We start from the raw sequence: 23,871 nt of genomic DNA on the forward strand, positions 1-23,871 counted from the left end.
GGTGTCCGATAGTTATACGATTGTCACGAAAAATGTTATGAAATCAGGTATTAAGAATATACGTCTATTTATGTTTGTTAGCGCAAAACCCTTTTTCAGCATCACGTTTATGTTCCTATATGAATTCAACAGTCCTGAGACGAGGGTTCAAAAAGGGACGAGGGTTCAAAAACAGAGTAGGAATCCCCTTTTACACCTTCTTATCAAAGTTTTTTTCAATTCTCTGAAGCAATAAAGAGTCTTCTGATCTATTTACTGTACGTCTTTTGTAGGGTACGTCTATTTTTTTGTGATTATATATTTTAACCCTTTGTATGCTGGGAAATTTGTCGTCTGCTAAAATGTTGTGTGCTGAATTTCTAAAATTAGCATTTTCTTCGATTTTTTTTCACAGAATACTATCAGAATAGCAAACAGTTTGGATCCTGATGAGACGCCACGTTCTGTGGCCTCTCATCTGGATCCAAACTGTTTGCAAAGGCCTTCAAAATCTGGTTTCAGCGCTCAAAGGGTTAAGTGTTGTTGATTTTCTTTGTGCAAACCAGCGTGTTTAATTATGGTTTAAAATAACTGCGTAAAAATAATAATATAAAAGTTTAAGTTTTTGTCAGAATTTGTATGCAGTTTAGCATTCATGGAAGCAATTTTACAACCATTTTAAATATACCAGTATGTTTGATGCAATAAAATCTTTTTTGAGGTAGAAATGTCTCAAATTCCTCAAAACCTTACAATTTTTTTTGCATATATTGAGTAACAAATAATTAAGACAGTAAATTGCTATGTTTTGAATGTCAAGCAACCTTGACATTATTTTTTTTACCCAACTCCTACCCTCCCGCAATAAAACTATTGCTCTAATTAAATATAACAAAACGTCTCTTAAAATGGAACATTATTTTATTTTAAGCCATAGACATATGTTTGTAAAAAGAAACTTTAAAGCAAGACTGACAGGAAACAATCTTGCTTTTTTCATGAAAAAACTAAAGCAAACAGGTAATTATAAAATATATGTGAATCTGTCACAACACATTTTGTCATAACGAATGTCTAAAAGATTTATTGTTTGAGAATTGGTAAAAAACATATTTTGTTATGTTTCAAATTAAGGCGAAAAAGACAAAGATCATCACATACTTAAGCTTGAGAATTTGTAATTACAAATTTTAAATATTTGTCATGACCGAATTAAAGCACGGTGATGGTAACATGCGAATATGTCAGGGCCCAAACTTAGGCAGAAAGTGAAATGCACATGTAACTCACTTGATCATTTGTAATTAGACAGAACTTAACATCACTACTTAATTGAGAATTTGTAATGGTCCCAATTAGGCAGAAATGAACATTACAACTTCATTGAAAAAATTTTATTGCACAAATTAGGCAGAAATTATAATCACAACTTAATTTGAAATTGTTATGGCCCATATAAGGAAGAACTTACAACTTAATTGAGAACCTTTTATGGCCCAAATTAGGCAGAAAGTAACATTGCAACTAAATTGAGACTTTGTAATGGTCCAAATTTGGCAGAAATTAACATTGCAACTTAATTGAGAACTTGTAATGGCCCAAATTAGGCAGAAATTAACATCACAACTTAATTGAGAACTTGGTATGGCCCAAATTAGGCAGAAATAAACATTACAACTTAATTGAGAACTTTTATGGCCCAAATTAGGCAGAAATTAACGTAACAACTTAATTGAGACTTTGTTATGGCCAAAACTAGGCAGAAAATAACATACCAAATATATGGAAATTTGTAATGGCATAAAGTGGGCAGAATTTAACATTACAACTTAATGGATCATTTGTCATGGCTTACATTAGGCAGAAATTAACATAACAACGTAATAGAGAATATGTTATTGACCAAATTAGACAAAAAGTATAATTGCTACTTAATTGAGACTTTGTCATGGGCCAAATCAGGCAGAAATAAACATTACAACTTAATGGATAATTTGTCATGGCCTACATTTCCCCATTAAGCAACATTTCAAGTTAATTGCGAACAAGTCATGGCCCAAATTAAAGCAGAAATGAACATCACAACTTAATTGAGAATTTCTTATGGCAAACAATTAATATGGGACACAAGATTACAACTTACTTGAGTATTTTCGTGACCACGTCAATGACTCCACTATACGTGCTGTGCTGCTCCTGTAGACGCGACCTCAGGACCTGGTAGGGGTACGTGCAGGTGGCCGCGATGATCTTGGAGATGGCCGACATTGCAAGGTACTCTGTCGTGTTCTGGCACAAAAATAATGAATATGAGCCTTGTTCTGGGAAAACAGAGCTTAATGCATGTGAAGTCTGCACAGGCTAATCAGCAGCAATACTTTCTGCTTGAACATAATTTTTCATTGAAAGGAAGTCTCATTTTAGCAAAAAAAAAAGTTAAGGTAGAAAGTGTCGTCCCTGAGAAGACATTTCATTCATATGAGCCGTGCTCTGTGCAAAAAGGGTTTTTAATACATGTGCGTAAAGTGTCGTCCCAGATTAGCCTGTGCAGTCCGAAAATATTTTAAAAGTTATTTCTATAAGCCTGTATAAATAATATGACCATTTGGGTGACGCCTGTTCTGACCGCAAGGTGATTATGAAATTCTGATGAAAATAAGCAGAGTGCGAATTAACAATACTGCATACCAAACATAACCCATCAAATAGGGGTAAAATAAAAACAAATGGTAGCATAATCTAAATTACAATTTCAAACCCTCAAAGTTCAATTTTCTTGTAATAATGGGGTATCAGAATGCATAATTCACTAATTTATACACAGAAAAAAATGCACATCATTTTAACCAACCAGTCGTGTGTCTATGGGTCTGTTCTTGTTCTGATTGTACTTGTTCTTCATCTCCTCGTACAGCGTGAACTGAATGGCGCCATGAGCGATACCCAACACACCGGGTATGAATCCCTGCAGAGAGAAACACATTCATGGACGAGTATAATATAAGAAATAAACTTTGACAATCTGTACACAGTAACTTTACGAACTCCAAAACTGAAACCTTGCAAAAAACATGCTGGAGATATAGCTCAACATTAAGAGAAACAAGATGTGTTTGTGAAACACTATGTCCCCCCCATATATTTGACATTGAAGGATTACCTTGACCTTTCACCACTCAAAATGTGCAGCTCCATGAGATACACATGCATGTCAAAATATCAAGTTGCTAGCCTCAATATTGCAAAAGTTATGTTAAAGATTTTAGACGGACGGACAGACTGACCGACAGACTGATGAACAGTTCAACTGCTATATGCCAACCTACCGGGGGCATAAAAATATTGATATAAATGTTTACATAATCTAAGGAAAGTCAATGCTGTCTGTGTTATTTCCCATGCCTGATCCCATATTAACCTGCCCATTCTCAGACTTAAGGGAAAAGAATAGACTCAGAATCAAGAATAATACGTCAGTGTTTGAATATATACAGACTACCACTGGTGATTATGTTATGACAAAATCTTCAACATGAATAATTATGTACATAGAGGTCATTAATGCCAAGTTTGACTCAACATTTAAGCAGTTCTTAAATAATCCTTTTTAAAGAATATTCTTTATTTTAAGACTTACCCCGGTAAGAATAAGAATTGTTTGGTGAATACAGGCCCAGATTATAAAACTGAATGCATATACAGAAATGCCATGTGTCAGTTAAGTACACTGTATTATGTGCACTCCTTTGTGTCAAAACCGAATTTATCTTGTTTACGAAACAGACAAAGTATGTATGCATGGATTACATTGGATTTTAATGCCTCATGCCTATGATAATTCCAGGCTGTCAAGTGACCTTTTTTCAAAAAGTAGGAAAAAATAGGAACTACTTTTGCAAGAAAAGTAGGAAAAAAGTAGGAAAAAGTAGGAACTTTTCCCTCAAAAGTAGGAATACATAATACTTATTTTTTAGACACAGGTCCAGGAAACATAGCTTGAAACAGAGCAGGAGTGCCATCACATGTTCTGTATGGATACCCACTTGAAGCTACCTTAAGGGCCCAGAAGATTTCAGCCTTTTGTACCTGTTCCTTGTGTGATGGATGTACTTGCATACAGATAGATTTATCCCCACAACCCTGAGAGCTGCTTGGCTTTTGGGCACTTCTAAACAAACGCTTTTGTGAATTATCATGCATGTATTTCATGTTTTTATCCATCTGCATGACTTATAAGTTGATTAGCACCAGAATTACTACAAGATGGACTTCATTCAGACAGTACAATATCTTGCAAACTCATTGCCGGTATCTCTCTTGCACCATGATCCCAGTGTTTTTCCACTGTTGTCCAACTTCTCCATCCATGAAGGGTTAAACTTTGTTTTCCCACTAGGAATTTTAGCACTTATAGTGTATCTATGATAATTAAGTTTCAAGCAAAGCTACCCTGATAAAGAAGTATACATGTAATTAGATGCTGTTCATTTTGGTGTATCATCAAATAAGTGGTTAGAGGTCTTCTGTGTATCGATATAAAAATGGTAATTATATTGTGCATGTTATATCCTTAAGCAGAAGACCAAGTTTATTTAGTGATACACCAACTTGTTGTACAAGATTAATATTAGTATATAAAGCAGTGTAAATGCTCTGCTACAGCTACATTGTGAAACCTTTAAATTGACAATAGGGTGCAGTTATAATGACTTAAGTTACATTCAAAATGACTGGTAATTGCAGAGCAGATTACCGGTATGCAACTGGAGATAGGACCTTATCACCTGACATCTTTAATGACAGCATTGATTGGGCAATGAAACAGTTGCACTACATTGTTTATTCCAGTTTCAAATAATGGCTTTTACATTATTGATGACTTTGCGGGAGTGTAATAATGCCGTTTAATAATTTTAATACTTCGCTTTAACACCTTGAAGTTACCTCACTAGCAATGGCATCATTAGACAAGAATTGTGTTTGTCCGAAACACAATGCCCACTATTGCGCAGCTTTGAAATAAAATTTCAATATATCATTTGGCAGGTTTAGAAATTATCTCCCTTTTAAAGCTTATTACTTCCCTTGGATTGTATTTTTTAACTTTTGACCTTGAAGGAGGACCTTCACCTTTCACCACTCAAAATGTGCAGCTTCATGAGATACACATGCATGCCAAATATCAAGTTGCTATCTTCAATATTGCAAAAGTTATGGCCCATATTAAAGTTTTCGGACGGACACACACACACAGACAGACAGACAAACAAACGGACTGACAGTACAACTGCAATATGCCACCCTACCGGGAGCATAAAAATGTATCAGGGCATTTAGGCTCTGTGCATTTATCTTTAATTACTAAACATGATGTACCTATGATAGCAATAGAACATCATATCCGTTGTCATGTAATACAGAATTTATTACATTATATTTGTAAATGATGAAAACTCGGCAAAGCATCAGTTTAATCTTTTTTCCAATAACTTGTGTAATAAATTCCATATTACATAACCACTCATACAATACATGTATCTCTATATCTCTACATTCCAAACAGCAATATCATGTAAACATGCATAAGGTTTGGTCAAATTGTTGTCAATGGAAACAAAATAAAACTGGAATAAACAATGGGTTCCCTCAGCTCTTGCATCACTGGGAACTGTGTAAGGTAGTGAAGTCTGCAGTGTACAAATGCTAAGGAAGTAAACAAGGCACTATTGTTACTTCAAAAAAAAACTTGTCAATAATTTTAAAAGTTACATAAGAAATAAATATTTATGCTCCTGAAGAGGTGCTAGCAGACAGTCAGCATGGGTTGTCAGGTCTCATCTAGATGAATGCACATTAACAGGGATACAGTCATGCCATAGATTCATTCATCCTGCAAGTTTACTAAATTAACTCTTTAAAAAAAAATAATTCTCCATTGAAAATGAAAAAGTAGGAATAGTAGGAAGATTTGGTAAAAAAATAGGAAAAAGTAGGATCCTGATGAAAAAGTAGGAAATAGTAGGAAAAAGTAGGAAAAAGTATGACCGCTTGACAGCCTGTAATTCAGTATTAATTTTTGTAAACAATGGACATTATTATTCGTTAGAATCTTAAATTTGACACTCGGTCCACAGACTTAATAGACAAAAATTAATGCCTGACGAATAATAATGGTTTCACAGTATTTTATCCTAATGAATGCAATACTTATTTATGCACCATGAGCAATTTTAAAATACTGGAAGTATTAAATGTATATGGACTGTAATATGAAGCAATATACTCTGTGCCACTTACTGAATGACTTCACATCCATAGACAGATTTGATACAATTTATGAATATTACGTGTACACTGATTCAGTGTTGCTTATTTTGAGCACTATATGGTAACAACATGATGAATAACAGAAGTGCCAATGGCCCTAGGTCGCTCACTTGAGAGCTGAAGGAACTGAACTGTTCTGATCAGTTTTTGTGATATTTTTGAGATACATGTATCACTGAGATACTTGAACAAATACATGTAGTCTGAGCAAGTTTCAAGATGATTGGACAAAAAAGGATGTGCAGACTGTTAAAAAGATTGCATTATAGCCATATCAGAAACTGACCTGAGTCTCCAGGTGAACATGTTTCTTGTTTAACCCTTTACCACTGCGATACGAATTTAACCTTTCACTACTTAGATACGTATTTAACCCTTTACCAAACGTAATTTTACGCAATTGTAGTCCCTAAGAAAGACACATAGGATCTGGCACAAGTTGTCATATCATACCATTTGTCAATCGAACAAAAATAAGCCAATGAAAACACTTGAAAAGTATATTACACATGTGTAAGATAAAAATATTTGTAATGGTTACATTACATGGGAAACAGGGTATGGCATATGATAAAAATTTATTTAAAGACCTTTCTTACTAGATTCAAGTTTGAAAGGCTTCATATCCAACCCTTAGATACTGATGAGCAGCAAACAGTGTAACACCTGAACAGACTGCAAGTTACTCGCAGGCTGCTCTGGTTTTATGCTGGTTGCAAAAGCCATTTTCACTTTGCTTCATATGGGGAAATGGTTAATATAAATAGGCAAGATGGCAATGATGGCTCTGATTTCTTACATGCTGGCCCCCCAAGTCCCTTACCTATATTCATCTTGAAATACTGAAATAATCTTGGCTGGTATGTTTTTAGAAGAACATCATGTGATTTTACAGACCAAATATATGAACCCTTGACCTTATTGTTTCAGAGATTTTGTTTTTTTGTTATTTTATATAAAAATCTTAAAACGACTTAAAACCATGTGATCCTCTAGTAAATCGCAAATTCTGATCCCAGGAGCAATATTTTAAGAAACTTTTAACAGGATGGCAAAAAATATAAATTTCTCAATTGCTGTCAAACAAATTCCCAAAATTGAAACCTCTGGGATTCAGGAAGATATTTAACATTTTCAATACATACATATAAGGGAAACAAGTGAACTCAAGAGTGTTTCCAATGGGGAGACCAGGGTTGTTTTTTTTCTACAAGTTTAGTAGGGGACCACAATATGATAACGCATGCCAAACTAATTAAACTAAACCTATAGGCCTTGCGGTTTCAGAGAATTTTATCAGCCATCAAGGAGTGTGTATTGTTTAAAACATAATAGATCTTGGCAATCACTCGAGAATCTCTTTAAACATCTATGTACCCGGATGCCATTTAAAACAAAGCCTGTAATCAATTATATCAAAGATTCAAAGAACCCAAAGCAGCACTTAAAGAAAGGAACTATCCCTACAGGTTTTGGGTCTCAGCCAAATCTGTTAACTTAAGACAAATGGTTCTGTGATAACTTACTTACAATGACTAAAGCGATGAAGTGTTTCACAAAAAAAGTTCATAGGGGTTAAAAAGTTTCATATTTAATAAATGGTGCTGCTATTTTTGGTAATCTGATGGGCACAGATCTAATAAGGACACATCATCTGGCTTGCTAACGTCATTCGGGGAACATAAATTCTACTCATTCCTTGAGTCATTTCCTGATAATCGTCCAAAAGATGAAATGTATTAAGATCTACTTTACAGATTAAAAACAAATTTGGACAATTATTATAAAATATATAGGCTATGTTGTGAGAAATGAAACAGTTTTCAACATCCCAAGTTAGATGAATGTAATAAACTTTTTATCAATTAAGCCACCCAACCGCCGCCCATCAGCCCATAATAAGTACCTTTAAGAGACAAATAAAAAATGGTACAATGAATTGTATACACAGTCATTACATCAAAAATACATCAAAAGTGTTTCATAAAAAAATACTGAACAAATACTGTTAATTCCAGAGCTCCAGATAAAAAAAATACTGAATAAATACTGTTAATTCCAGAGCTCCAGATAAAAAAAATACTGAACAAATACTGTTAATTCCAGAGCTCCAGATAAAAAAAATACTGAACAAATACTGTTAATTCCAGAGCTCCAGATAAAAAAAATACTGAACAAATACTGTTAATTCCAGAGCTCCAGATAAAAAAAATACTGAACAAATACTGTTAATTCCAGAGCTCCAGATAAAAAAAATACTGAACAAATACTGTTAATTCCAGAGCTCCAGATAAAAAAAATACTGAACAAATACTGTTAATTCCAGAGCTCCAGATAAAAAAAATACTGAACAAATACTGTTTATTCCAGAGCTCCAGATTAAAAAAAATACTGAACAAATACTGTTAATTCCAGAGCTCCAGATAAAAAAATACTGAACAAATACTGTTAATTCCAGAGCTCCAGATAAAAAAAATACTGAACAAATACTGTTAATTCCAGAGCTCCAGATAAAAAAAATACTGAACAAATACTGTTAATTCCAGAGCTCCAGATAAAAAAAATACTGAACAAATACTGTTAATTCCAGAGCTCCAGATAAAAAAATACTGAACAAATACTGTTAATTCCAGAGCTCCAGATAAAAAAAAATACTGAACAAATACTGTTAATTCCAGAGCTCCAGATAAAAAAAATACTGAACAAATACTGTTAATTCCAGAGCTCCAGATAAAAAAAATACTGAACAAATACTGTTAATTCCAGAGCTCCAGATAAAAAAAATACTGAACAAATACTGTTAATTCCAGAGCTCCAGATAAAAAAAATACTGAACAAATACTGTTAATTCCAGAGCTCCAGATAAAAAAAATACTGAACAAATACTGGTAATTCCAGAGCTCCAGATAAAAAAAATACTGAACAAATACTGTTAATTCCAGAGCTCCAGATAAAAAAAATACTGAACAAATACTGTTAATTCCAGAGCTCCAGATAAAAAAAATACTGAACAAATACTGTTAATTCCAGAGCTCCAGATAAAAAAAAATACTGAACAAATACTGTTAATTCCAGAGCTCCAGATAGTGTGTTTGCTATTAAAAGTGTTCAGGAGAGTACCGGTATTTTACCCTTTGAATCTCAGCTTCAAGACATGTGAGAAAAGTAAAAATTATTTCCAATTATAAAATGATTTTGTTTGATGTTTCAGTTACAGATAAGGGTATGCTTCATATCATCAGCTTTTCTTGTTATTAAATGATTCATATGGAAGCTAAAATCTTGCATCGAAAAAAAAAGAAGAAAGGTAACGTGTCTATGATTGTTTAAAAATTAACTAAGAATTCAGAAAGTGCCTTATGATCTGTCAATATCCAGAATGTTCAAAATAAGCAGATTAATTGAGCCGAATTCTGGTAAAATGGGCTAAATAAATGTGCCTAAAGTGTTGTCGCAGATTAGCCTGTGCAGTCCATCACAAGTCTACATGTTGTTAAGGTGCAATGCACAGGCTAATCTGGAACAACACTTTGTACACATGCATTGAGCCCAGTATTCCCAAAAACGAGGCCATTTTACATAAAAATACAGAATTACCTTATAATATCCTCTGATGCCCTCGTATTTCCAGAGTTTGATGAGGGCATCCAACATTCCGCTGTACTGGATACCGCTCTTGGCGCCCTGCTCGTACTGTAGACACAGTCGCGTCTTGGTGACCCAGATTGGGTTGGTGAGTGTTAGCGTGAGAAGACCTGAAATCATGAAATTGTAATGAACAATCAGAGAAGCAAATCAAAAGGTGTAGAAGCACTTCTAAAAGTGCTGTCCCAGATTAGCCTATGCAGTTACCACAGGCTTATCAGGGATGACATTTTCCGCTTTCATGGTATTTATGGTTTAAAGGAAGTCTCTTGTTTGCTTAAATCCAGTTTTTAAACAAACATTATTACCAACATGATTGTTATGATTCTGGTGACGTGAGAAACACAAGCTGAAAGATAATAGAATGACATTGTGCTGGACTATTCCTTTACCTCGTAGAATTGTCATACCTAGAAATATGTTCCCCTGTCTAAAATGGGCACTATTACTTAAAGCCAGCATTCATCGTAACCATAAACTTTGGATTGTAGAGGCAGTTGATTCTTCAATTTCTTGCGTTTTATTTAAATTACACATTCTTCAGTTGGTATACCTGCTTCTCCAGCTATCAACATGTGTTGGCTTGCAGCCAAGGCTTTCTTTGTGTCACCATCCTGCATCCAGGTCTTGATGGAGTTGTAGCTGCAAACAGATAAGAGTTATTAAGTCTTTTGTTTAACCGTTTCCCAATCAGAAGCAAAGATAACAAGAGATTGCCAAGCAATATTGTCCCCTACCGCTTAAACTCCACCATTGTCAGAATTTTTATTTTTTATTTTTTTAATATTTGTTGCCATAGCAATCAGAATTCTTGACATAAAAACAAAATGAAATGACCTGCATAACGTGCATATAGTTTCATGAAAAAATATTAAGAACTATTAAAGTTATTGCAGGATCCAGAAAAGTGCGACAGACTCACAGACTTAGATACACAGAGCGCAAACCATAAGTCCCCTCCGGTGAAACCGGTAGGGGACAAAAAGGCTATGTGCAAACAAAATAAAACCAGAACAGCCTGCGAGTAACTGGCAGTCTGTTCGATTTTATACTGTTTGTTGCTCATCAGTATCTAAGGGTTGAAAATGAAGCCTTAAAAACATGAATCTAGTACGAAAGGTCTTAAATTAAATGTAACTTTCTACGGGACTACAAATGCGTCAAAATACGTATCTACGTGTAAAGGGTTAAGGCATTTGTGCAAGTAATAGACAACTGCCCTATTTGAATCATTGGTAACGGGAGAACGTCTGTAGAAAGGGTTTCAGGACCAACGCCTGCACCAGTAATGTGGCCACTGCCCAGGCTATGGTTAAAACCAACAATCCTCATATTTGCATTCAATTCTACTTACCGAGGTTTCCACGTATAGCGCACGGTGTTTTACCTTCAAAATTCAAATTAAAAAGCTGGTGCGCGCTATACAGCTAACAAACACGGTCACAAATAATGATGAAAATTTCATGATGTACAAGAAAGGTTAGAACATATTGTGGCAAGTTTTTGCTTCCCATTCTGCAGCCATATACATGTATCTAAAAGACATTGCCATGATAAGGCTGATTTGAGATACAATATTGGTCATGGTTTGGTGAGTACCATGTAGCCAAAATTAATAAACAAGTGGTAAGCCTATTAAAAAGCATAAGACAAACAAGTGACCTTACAATTTAGATTTATACGAAACACACACTACAATTATTACAATGTCTTCAAAACAAAACCACAATGATAAAATCTCTGAACTGCTTTGAAAACCAAGATTTCTTTTCCTTTGTTTTCTTTTGTCTCTTAACACACAATTGTAAACAAACAGCCAAAAAGCCTACTGGCGTAAATTGAATCAAGAAATGTAGAATGCATACAAAAAGAAGTAGAGTCCCCAGGAAAGGCCAGCGCCCACAAAATTGGGCGTGACTCCCTGGTAGAGGCCAGTGAACCCGCTGTTTGTGAAGATGGACCGTAGGGCGTGGATCATACCCTGGTACTGGGGCCGTTTGGTCAGCGCTACACCATACCCCTCGTGAACTGAAACAGTTTATGAAAGACAATTAAGGCTGGCTTTGAGAAAACCGGACTAAATGCATGTGCGTGAAGGGTCATACCAGATTAGCCTGTGCTGTCATGGATGATATTTTCTGCCTAGACTAAATTTTCATTTAGATGACACTTCATTTAAACGAAAAATTACATTAAAGCCAAAAGTGTCTTCACTGATAAGCCTGTGTGGACTGCGCAGGCTAATCTGGTGCAACACTTTATGCACATGCATGCAGCCCCATTTTCACAGAGCACACTTCAATTATATTAGAAAATGGACCTCTGCAGTGTGTGTGTGAGTCATACCCTGGTACCCAAGTTTTTGGGTCAGCTTTCTGCCAAAACCTTTGAGCACTGATAACAATGAAAACTGTTATATCCTTTTTAGGTTTGTCTTTTACCTTTGATATTGTTTAAATGTGTATAAAATAAGCATAACATGATGATGAATGGATACTTACATGAGTTTTTACAGAAAAATCTGTATTGTTGTTATTGTTTGATAGGATTATGAAAATGCAAAAATTAATTTGATTGTTATTTAATCACTGTGTGCACTTTAAATAAAAAATTTATTTGACTATGATGTGCTCAGGTTCCAAACTTCTTTGCATTATTTGTTACACGTTTTACAGCGATTTCTTTTGCCCAATTGGGAAAAGTACCTGTACCAGCCCAAATGGGTACATTGTGAGCGAAAAAACCTGAAATTGGGAAAATTCACGTCGTGAAGTCTACATATTGGGAAATTTATGTATTTGAGTTTTTGCTCCCAAATACTTTAAAATTGATAGCTTAATGTTGTCAAGTTGTCATTATTATATTTACTTAGGTTCAAGCCATAGAGCTACATAGAGAAACAAACTAAATGTTGAACTTAATTTTAAAAAAAAATATTTTTTTTAGAAACATTCAATTGGGATTTTTTTTGTACAGCTTTTGGCAAATTTGTAGTTTTTTCCTATTTGGGAAAGTGCTGTTTTCCGATACTTTATAAAGAAGGAAAAAATCGCTGTTTTACCACAATATTTTTGTTCAAAGTCAGTATCATGCAGGAATACAGGTTTTACAAATTTTATAACTATATATTGAAAATTCAATCTGAAGTCTACATGTTTTACATGGTTAAAATTGTGTAGCCATAAATAAAGTATTGCTATTAAATCTAGAACAGTGAATACTTACGTGTATATTTGTTGTTTAGTCAACAATGTTGACCTTTAAATTCTTTGGTACATGCTACAGGCTAAACAATTGGTAGGGTTGCACATGAAACAGCTGTATATCATGCAGCAATAATTTGGAGATACAACATTAACACACTCAACCTGTAGTGTTAAGTACACTGGCTGACAGTCAACTTCAGGTGCCATATGATCAGAAGTGAACAGTTGAGATCATACCGCTTTTCTTAAGCTAAAACTCAATAAATAAACCCTACTTAAATCAGTTGAAAGAGCTTGGTCATAACTTCTCCGTACTATAAAGTATTCAAATAAGTCTAAAACAATTTCAGAGTTTGGTGTGTTATTTACATACCCCTTTTAAAGGGATCTTTTCACGGTTTGGTAAATTGACAAAATTGAAAAAAGTTGTTTCAGTTTCGCAAATTTTCGTTTTAGTTATGATATTTGTGAGGAAACAGTTTTACTGAACATTGACCATAGTCCAATATAGCCATTATATGTATCTTTTGACGATTTGAAAACCTAAAAATTATAAAGCGTTGCAAAGCAAAATGATTGAATAATTTGGAGAGTTCTGTTGTTGTCTTTTAAATTTATGAAACTACGAAGATTGCTTATATAAGGTATAAAATACTTAAAATGTGTATACCAGGCGGATTAGCCAAGAGGGCTAATGCCTTTTTACTTCAGACTAACTCCAGGACTCCGGGGGTCACTGGTTCGAGCCCTGGTACCGGCTTCTTTTTTGCCTTTTTTAAATTTTATTCTTGAATTTTTACTGGAGCTTTTAAGATCCAATGTTTACATTTATCAAGATAAAGCATTTAACGACAAACTTCAAAATATGCCAAAATCTGTGAAAAGGCCACTTTAACCCTTTCCCTCATAACAAGCAAAGTAAAAAAGTTGCTTTTGCAACCAGCATTAAACCAGAACAATCTGTGAGTAAATCGCAGTCTGTTCAGGTTTTATGATGTTTGCTGCTCAGCAGTCACAATGAAACTTTTAAAACTTTGGTCCAGTAAAAAAGGCCTTGAATTAAATGTAATTTTCTAAGGGACTACAAACACATCAAAATATGTATCTAAGTGGTAAAGGGTTTATAACATTTATTTAAAATACTGGTAGAAGTGAAAAAACAAACAAAAAACATATGCATATTAAAAAAGTAGTCTACAGTTTTCCCTAAAAGTATAATTAATGATTGAATATTCCCCTTATTTGTTTTTTGATACTTCTATGATAGGTATGATCAGATAAACAATCTTCCTACATAAATCACATAATTTAAATTCACAGAATGCTAAATTTACATTTAACAGGCCATTAAACAACCAGTCCCAAAACTGTGTCAAGGCTCAAGGCAAAGCCAAATAAACAGAATTGTAAATCTTCTTTCAGTTTCTAGTAACTGTACTTCCTGCATGGCACATGCGTGTAACTGTAATTGCATTGTATAAGATCATTTATTTGCAAGCAATTTAAGGTTCATATGATCACTCGATCAGAGATCCAAATGTGTTTGCACATTTTTAGCTATTGTGTTCAATGCTAAAGAGCTTTTGATTTTCCACCCTGCTGGTGTGCCTGTTAACTGGTGTTTTGCAGATCTTTTCTCTTTAAATTCATTTCATGCATTAAAAAAATGTATAAATCAGCTGGAAGGGCAACTTACTTTAACAATGCACCAGCCCCACATCATTTTTAGTAGCATCAACTGCCTAGGCTCTCTTTTTTTCTGTATTCTTTTTAGGCTGAGGTGTTTTGTATGAACATTTCTTCGCCTTGTCCTTGACTAAACATTTACCACTTAGATACGTTTTTTCATGCATTTGTAGTCCCTAAGAAAGTCATATTTAATTTAAGACTTTTCTTACTAGATTTAATTTTTGAAGGCATCATTTCCACCCTTAGATATTGATGAGCAGCAAACAGCATAAAACCTGAACAGACTGCAAGTTACTCGCGGGCTGTTCTGGTTTTATGCTGTTCGCACATAGCCATTTTCACTTTGCTTCTGAGTGGGAAAGGGTTAACCATAGGATCTTACTTTTTAAACCCAGTTTTTTTAACAGAAAACTAGACATAGTGCACATGTACAGTACTGCATATTTTAACTATTAAAGGACTTAATGTGTGTGTATTAAAAAACATCGAATAGCATTTCCGCATGCAGTGCCCCAGATAAGCTGAGAGCTGTGTATTTCACCCAATTATAATGTTTATAAACGCAAAGAAATCCATTATTATGCGTATTGAAAAGGCAACCAATTTGACTATTACGCAAATTATTTAAATTAAATCGTATGATACATGTACAAGCCTTGATTGAAACAGCGCTGCTAAATTTCAGTATTTTCTCTTTGGAATAATTATCAAACCGCGGTGACGTTTATAGGTTACAGTATAGTGAGTATACTAAATCTTTTTGGTGTGCTATACCCTCTAAAAACATAAACATCATTCATTTGAAGACAGGATCCTCTGTATGGGCACTTGCCATGACTTAATTTTAGAATATTTCTTGGTGCATGTCATTGTGACAGAAGGGAAAACATTGTTGTTTTCTAGAAATTCACTCTTTTACTTGAAGGTTGGAGACTACATAAGCTTTCTATTTATTTTTATAACGTATTTATCCCTATTTCAAGACTGAAATTACCCTATCTTCAGTCATTTTCTGATTGCCGCATGTGCTAATAAAACCCATTTGGTACAATAGTTTATATTGACATGTCATCGCTACTTTTTTTATTTAAACTTGTTTTATGTGAAAGTCGACCCAACATAAAAATGTAACAGTGGTCTATTGCTTCATCAACTTGCTTTGTGCATGCCACCCATCCAAGCTGCAATTTCTTAAATATATTAAAATTTAAACCTATTGATTTTAGCTTGATTGCAACAAAATCATACTACTTATTGAAACGCTCTATCCATTTTTTGGGTAGAAACAGTAATTATGGTCTTTGAGGAGATCTAAACAGGGTGTCAATTTTATGACGAGACAGCGTATATAGCGGACCCTCTTGATATTTTTCTGCTTTGCATACTTCAAATAAAATGGGTGTCAAAACATTCATCGTTTGTTGTTTATTTTCAAAGAGGTTATTATATATAACTTTATGAAAGGTTATTTACCTTAAATTACCAATTAATTAAAGTAATTTAAAGATTCTTGAAAATCCCGGCCAAAAAAATGAAGAGGGTCCGCTATATACGCTGTCTAGTAATAAAATTAACAGACAGTGTAACACCCTGTCTGTGTTATAAACAAGAGCTGAAATCGTTAATTTTTTATTAAGCTTCATTAATAATAAGCTTTATTGATATGTTTCGTGAACAAAATATTTCAATATTATTCCATAAACTAATATAATAATCATGACAAAGGAAATTAAAATTTAAAATGGCCGGTATCTAAACAGCATAATCGCCAAGACCGTAGCATCAGTTCTCTGCGTCAGAACTGCGCGATGCTTTTGTACGTACATTCCTTACTTAATTTCATTTTTAAAACCATTTTTTTCTATCGTATACAGAATTCTATTTTCCTTAGCAAGGTGCAATTTTTAAAACTGAACTCCAAATCAGTGATTTTTTTTGCTTTAATTTGTTACAGCCTGTGCCATTTGAATTGGGAAAATTAGCGCGATAAACCGTGAAATTGGGAAAAATAGCGCGATAAACCATGAAATTGGGAAATATTAAGCATTATAAATAGGATTATAAGTAACAGAAGTGATATTGTTTTTAAGTGCATGTTGAGTGAGTTTTCTAGAAAAGGAGTCTGGTCAAATTGGTGTTTTTTTTAATCAATAAAAGTGGCAAGTTTGGGAATGATTTATGGACAAAAATGACTAAATTCAAGTTATATATTATGTAAGATGTTTAAAAAATAAAGTTGAGACCTAGATTTAAGAAATCATAATTAAGTTATATGAGACTTCTTTCTACAAAAAAAAAAAAAAAAAAATATATATTTTTTTTTTTTGAAGTTGGGCTTTTTTTGGGAAATTTTGGTCAGAATTTTGGGAAAAAACGTGTATTTTTGCGATTGGGAAGCAGCCGAAATTCGGCTGTAAATTTGAGCAAAAAAAATCACTGCAAATATAAACGCTACAAATCGGTATAAAGTACAAACATGTCAACCCAGGGGTTCCACTGGCCCAAAAAAAGTTGTCGCCACTTTTTCGCGGCGTGAATACTGGCGGTTATTCCACCTTATTAATAAGAACAATCATTTTAAGAATCCTTACTACATTAATGTCATTGACTATATTATCACTTTAAAAAGTATGTTATTTCATAAAAAAAAACAATAAGTACCTTCATAAGTCATACCTTCATAAGTATTAATAAGCTTTATTTGTATATAAATAACATTTTTTTCAACTTGATAAACAACACAGATAACCAAAATAATCTAATAATGTTAACATCAATGTATTAAACAGTATGCTGCATAAATGTTTCGAAATTAATTATTTAAACATAAAATCACACCAATGTTCATCATTTGAAAGGGAATCAGAAAATAAAGCATCTCACTTCAAATTGTTTAACAGTTATATTTGGTCATTTGGACATGATATATATCAGCTTCTGTTGTTAGCAAGTTTTCTGTTAGTGGTGGATGATTTCCAGGTTCAATTAAATGACTGTTGTTCACGCCTTTTTCCTGACAGAAAGGCCCAGATAATTGCCACAATCCATTCTAGTTGCCTGAAATAACATAAAACATATTTTTACAAACTATCAACATCAAACCAACACATAAATGTACCTATCTTTAAATGTCCGAATTTAACATATCCGAAATATAGTACATCGAGTGAATGTTTTATATTTAATTCAGAAATTGTTGTTTTCTTAATCAATTTATATCCTTCCCAGAACATTACAATAATGAATCTATTAAACAGAAATGCTCACAAATACCTGTTGAAACAAGTTTTTATTTGTTGATGTGGAGAAATTAAATGCTTTTGCCAGCCCCATGGTTTTGATTTTAATAGCAATAACCACGCACCTGCTATGCAAATTATTGCGCAATCGGTGTTCAGGCAAAAAGTTGACCGAAAAATGTGGGGTGTTTTTAACGCTTCACTACGAGCATGAAAGAAGTAATCCAAATGAAAAATTTGCATATGTGGGAGGAGATATGTCCAAATAAGCAGTATCTGACCTTGCCATGACCGGAAAATAAAAAATCATTGCTCAAAAGTGAAAGTAAAAAATTCGAAGGCCAATATTTTGCAGAAAGAAGGCAGATTCACTTGAAATTTAGCTTTTAATAAATCAATTATTGTGTTTTTTAATAAATTCTAACCATTTGAATCAGGTATATGCGCGTGAAATAATATATATTTATTTATTTCCAACACCACTATTCCTGTGCAGTAGAGTTACTCCCCTTTACGCGGAATTATTACATTGCTGTTACGGTGAATTCGGGAGCGATCTTTTGAGCAGTTTTACGGATATCCGTACGATAAACACAGTATTTGTTCGGCAGGAAGAGAAATCGTCTCATTTGGTATCGATGCAGGTATGAATTCACTTAAATCACCTAAATTATTGTGTTAATTATGTCAAAGAAAATCTGTTCCAGATCGTACCCGCGCCATGTCGTACCAGACTTGTCTTCATTTGTAACAAATGTAAAATGTAACTTCTGTGATTGATCATAATCATAAACTTAAAAGCTAAGTTACGTTATTAGTTTTAAGTTGATTATACATTTAGGGAGCATTATAATTCACACACCATCTCATTATTAGTTTTGTTAACGTGTTAAAACTGCTATAATTAATTTCAGTTCTTATTTCATTTACATGATTAATATACAAAAAATAAATGGATATTATTATACATAAAGGTTAGGTTCTAGAATTAACCTTTGCAAAATTGAGGATGCAATGCTAAGACTCGGTTATTATGTGTCGCAGGTTTTGTGCATACCGGTATTGAAATTCTATTTTATTTACTTTTTTATTTTATAGAGAACATGACTGACAAAGATCTATTGAACAGTGATTATGATGGGATTTCACAAATACATGAGCACAGTTACATTGTGGTAAGTAACATTTTAAGCAGTTGCATGTTGAAGACATTGAATTTGATGGTTAACAATTATATCCTGAATTTAAACTTAATTATTTAATAATACAGAATATACACATGCCCCTACTGTAAGAAATAATATTATTGTTGGAAATGTACTTTGTAAGTATGATGACAAAAATATGTATGTGTCTGTTCATTTGCATAGATATCGGACTCTGACGAGACACAACCACCTTCACCTTTTGGTTGACAGGAATATTCCAGTGAAAGATCAGTTGTTAAACAGCCTTTTTGACAAACAGTATGTGTGACTGCATCTTATTATTAATTTTAATATTACTATTAAAATTAAATTGGAAATTACTTCAGTTGGCAAAGGAATTCCAGTTATTTCATCATATGGCGCTACATTAAAAAGATGACTTAAATGGATGAAATATTAAATGCCCTTACAATTGGCTAATTTTTATCTCAGCATGATTTTTTAGCAAACTTTGAAAAAATAAACATTGAATCAGTAAAAGCTTGTAGAAAACATTTGCGGTTAAATGTTCTGTTCTTTCAGTTTGTCAGTATCACTTAATTAATATTTGCATGCAGTGCACTATTATATTTCAGCATCTTTGGAGTTCCTTTCATGAAGAAAACAAGCTCTTAATTAATGTATCGACAATGATTTACTAAATCCAAGAAGTTGTTTAAAGATATTGAGCTGTTACATACATTCGCCTATTATGAGTTCGAAACTTCTTACAGTAATTATTATAATATTTTTTTAATTATTTTATTATATGTTTATCTTTTTTTGAATAGGTGTGTGTTAAACTATTCTAACAAATAGTGTTTCTGTTTCATCTTACACAAGTATATAAGATTTAATTTAGCAATGCATTGTCGATCTTTCAGAATTCCTGGTGCTGCCATTCCTAATCAACCGACATATTAGAATTTTGGATATGAATTCAGATTACTGGCTGCATATTCAACCGTAAGTGTTTTTTCTGTTCAATTTAACTGCTAGTTCATAAATAAAATTTTGTTTAAGAGAAATAATATTACTTAGAAAATGTTCTTAAATACCAGGTTGTGTCACATTTGTATTGGGCGGGTGGGGCAGTTGTACATGTTTTGGATAATGTTTTTTTTTTAAATACTAACCAAATAAGTTTTTGTTTTTTCAACATTTATTCTTGTTTTGTTGTACATTATTTCAACTGTGATATTGAATCACATGCACATTTGCAATTAAGAAAAATCAACTTTTTATTGTCTATTTCAGGAATTTTTGGGTCCTGGGTTGGTGGGGGGTAACGTGTTTCAGACCAGAATCCTGCCGGACCATCCAATTGCAAGGACATCTAACATAGCTGAAATGTATCTGTAATGAATTATTAAAAGTTTGGATAAAAAATGTGTTCTTAAATCATTATTTTAAACAAATTATATACCCAGGTTGACTATTTTGAAAAAATGAAAAATGACAATTTTTACACATGGGATTTTTCAATGTTTCCGCATTCACTAACATTACTTTAGACAATGTAAGATAGACAAACCATACATATTTGGAAATGGTTTACTAATATCTATCAGAAAATGTATAATTTTACTGGGTTTATGTCAATTTTCAAAATCAGTGGTTATTGCTAATTTTAACAAAGAAATAGCGGCCCTAATAATCATTATAATTATTGATCGTCGTGACAGTTTGTCCCCGTGTTACTTAACTTATTGCTCAATATCATAAAGGAGCCGTTAATCCGATAATAACCCCAGGGCTTTCCTTAGACCTCAAATCTCAAGAGTCAAGGACTCTTGGGACCATATTTTCAAGAGTCAAAATCAAACTTCTGAGAGTCCTAATAATAACGCAGGAGATTCAAAGATTTTTTGCAATTTAAGCAAATTACTGAGATATAATATATAAAAAGCAACAACTTAAAAGATACAGGTATGTTAACATTTATTTCTTGCATTTTACTGTCACTACAACACTATGCATTTAAACACAATATTTCAATGATTAATAAATACAAAACATGTATTCTAATACAACATTAACTTCATGTATACAGCAGAGTAATATGTCATATGTTCTTCTTTCGCACGTTTGGGGGTGTTAGGAGCACTGTCATTTAGATCTAAAGTACGCTTTGTCGTTGGCGTCTTACACACACTTTCAGAGTTACTACCGATTCCGAATTCGAAAAGGTTTCTCTGCGACATTTTCCGAATGCACAAGCACAATTACACTTTATCCAATAACTTTGTTTGACCGTTTCGCATGTCTATTAAATTAAGAATGAAATACAAAATGTGAAAAAAACACATTTCCGCTGGCTATCACAAAAAAACAACAACAAAAAACATACGGGTGGTACCTAAACACAATAGCCTATATAAATTGGTAAACTATAAAAGGAAATTATTTAAAGGTGCCTCCGTATTTAATCCCATCAAAAATTCCGACGCCCTTTAATTATTTCATGTGCCATCTTCACTGAAGACGTGCTACAAACACGCTGTTTTCTATGCCTTCTCAAACGGTCAATTATTACGCCTACATGTATTTTGTAATCAATTAGCTCATCCAAAAATTGTCACTTTGCCACAAGGTCAGTAATATCGGTTCTATAGTTATTTTTAGCAACTTTGATGCAAAGCGTGTAATTTGACGTTGTAGACAGTACATATGCCAGCATAACTTTCGCGCGTCTTTGAACTGAGCAATCATGAAGTAAAACAGTGATGGGTGCATTCAGCTTTGGAAATACATTCTGCCATACTCTGGAAATATCTCAAAATATACTTTACGGTGTTCTGTGGATATGGATGTTATTATTTTATATTGAATATTATTAAAACTGACGCGGATGAGTCCATTCTGTTTTGGTGGGTTTATAGTTCTTCTTAAATGCTCTGAGCTTTTATGAGTACATACGTACAGCTCAGAGGGTCAATAGCTGGGAGTTGGATTATTGCAACTAGGTGGGTTTAATACACGTCTTTTCCGCAAACAGCTGATAACAAACGCTATGATAAATAATGGAAAGTTAATACACGCGTCATCAAACCAGCAGGGTTTTAATTGGTCAATACTAGATTTCTTAATTAACCAAACTCCGCCTACTGGGTGGACTTGTGCTTCGATGATTTGAAACAGGCGTTAACGATTAGCGTGTACTAAATGAGATACTCCGCCCCGAGCCAATTATCGCTTAGTCTTAACAACTTTTGATCTCGTTGACGCAAGTCGGTATATTCCCCCGGGTCAAATGTGACGCATGACGTAATTTTCTCAAGAGTCAAAAAGGGGTCTTCTGTAATTTTCAAGCGTCAAAACCCGGGAGCTCGGGTCAAAGGAAAGCCCTGTAACCCCCATAAAACTTGACAATAGCAGTAAAAACACCATTTGTAACACTTACACGCTTCGGTGATTTCTAATGCACTCTGCACTGTAGGTCGCTTACATCGTCGTAAATCAATATTTACAACTGACAGACGCTGGCCGCTAATGCTCGGTCGCGTGCTTTCGACTCGCAGTACATTTTCGGATAGGATTTTACCGATTTTTTGAAATTCGCCACTTTAAAAAAATTGGAGCCGCATTTAAAAATTTAGCGCCATTTGGCGCCAATGGCGATCGACAGCGGAACCCCTGCAACCATAAATCTAGACTCAAAACGGTGTGATATTTGCAAAAGTTAAAGTTATAACTCGCCGGGCTGCCCAAATCAGAAAAAAAAAACATAATATATATTTATATATCTGAAATCTACATAACGTAGGCTTTCTTATGATATATAATTTGTCACAATCGGCTGAGAAATGACAGTATAATTAAAAAAAAGACGTGAGTGGGTACATCAAAATGTATAACCTTGGTGCTTCGATGTACGCTAATCTATAGCTACCGGTCACGTGACAAAGTATCGACAAGCTATTTGCCGATACGGTCCTGTTTCATATCCGTCTCATCTAGAGTCCGTGCCATTATTAATATATTAAAGCATTCCATTCATATGAGATCAAGTGATTATCAACAGTTTTCATCCATGGGCTAAAGCCTTTAGGCTTTACAAGTCAACACACCATCAAAGAAGTCAAAGACAAAAATAAATAAACATAAGCCGAATAAACCCAACATATATTGTGAGACAGGCCAAAAAAGCACAATCTCATTAAAAAAATAACCAGATACTAGATAGGTCAGTGGTTTCAACGCAAAATTACCTTGAAATCTGATTTTCACCAAATCCAGTGGATGCAGAACCAATGTAGAGGCGACACCTCCACTAACACCTGCGGCCAAGTACTCCCATTTCACGTGCTGAAAGACAAAATTGCGGACCAACCCTCGACTGGGAGTTGATTTATCCATTTTTATCTGTGAAGTTAAATTAAAAGCAAGTTGACCTTCCGTGACAATCTGAGGACTGGTAAAAATCTAGATAATTCCTAATAAACCGTTCGATAAAAACGTCAATGAATAAAAAAAACTTCTTTTTCTAGTCAAACACATATTCTCCACTACACAGATCCTTATTCGGATCACACTAAACAACAAATAACGAAGAATTTCATCATCGCCACATAAAATGACTTCTTGAAACCGGTGGCG

The 23,871-nt window shown here is 33.8% G+C and overlaps 1 protein-coding gene and 1 long non-coding RNA gene across 3 annotated transcripts in view; one reads left to right on the plus strand and one right to left on the minus strand.

Annotated features, from left to right (window-relative positions):
• Window positions 1-23,871, minus strand: part of LOC127847799 (mitochondrial folate transporter/carrier-like) — a 35,906-nt gene extending 12,035 nt beyond the window's left edge. For both annotated transcript variants that reach the window (XM_052379961.1, XM_052379962.1), the window contains exons 1-6: window positions 23,484-23,871; window positions 11,817-11,979; window positions 10,505-10,593; window positions 9,904-10,061; window positions 2,831-2,944; window positions 2,123-2,268 (exon numbers count right to left, since the gene is read on the minus strand). In XM_052379961.1, the coding sequence (XP_052235921.1) occupies window positions 2,123-2,268; window positions 2,831-2,944; window positions 9,904-10,061; window positions 10,505-10,593; window positions 11,817-11,979; window positions 23,484-23,631 (818 nt within the window). In that variant the 5' untranslated portion in view covers window positions 23,632-23,871. The remainder of the gene's footprint in view (window positions 1-2,122; window positions 2,269-2,830; window positions 2,945-9,903; window positions 10,062-10,504; window positions 10,594-11,816; window positions 11,980-23,483) is intronic.
• LOC127847804 (uncharacterized) lies at window positions 18,190-20,896 on the plus strand. The gene is made up of 5 exons (XR_008034174.1): window positions 18,190-18,729; window positions 19,184-19,260; window positions 19,456-19,551; window positions 20,157-20,238; window positions 20,530-20,896. It is a non-coding gene; the product is annotated as an uncharacterized LOC127847804 (long non-coding RNA).

The sequence above is a fragment of the Dreissena polymorpha genome, chromosome 10 (assembly GCF_020536995.1).
Source record: "Dreissena polymorpha isolate Duluth1 chromosome 10, UMN_Dpol_1.0, whole genome shotgun sequence".
Taxonomy (NCBI): Eukaryota; Metazoa; Mollusca; class Bivalvia; order Myida; family Dreissenidae; genus Dreissena; species Dreissena polymorpha.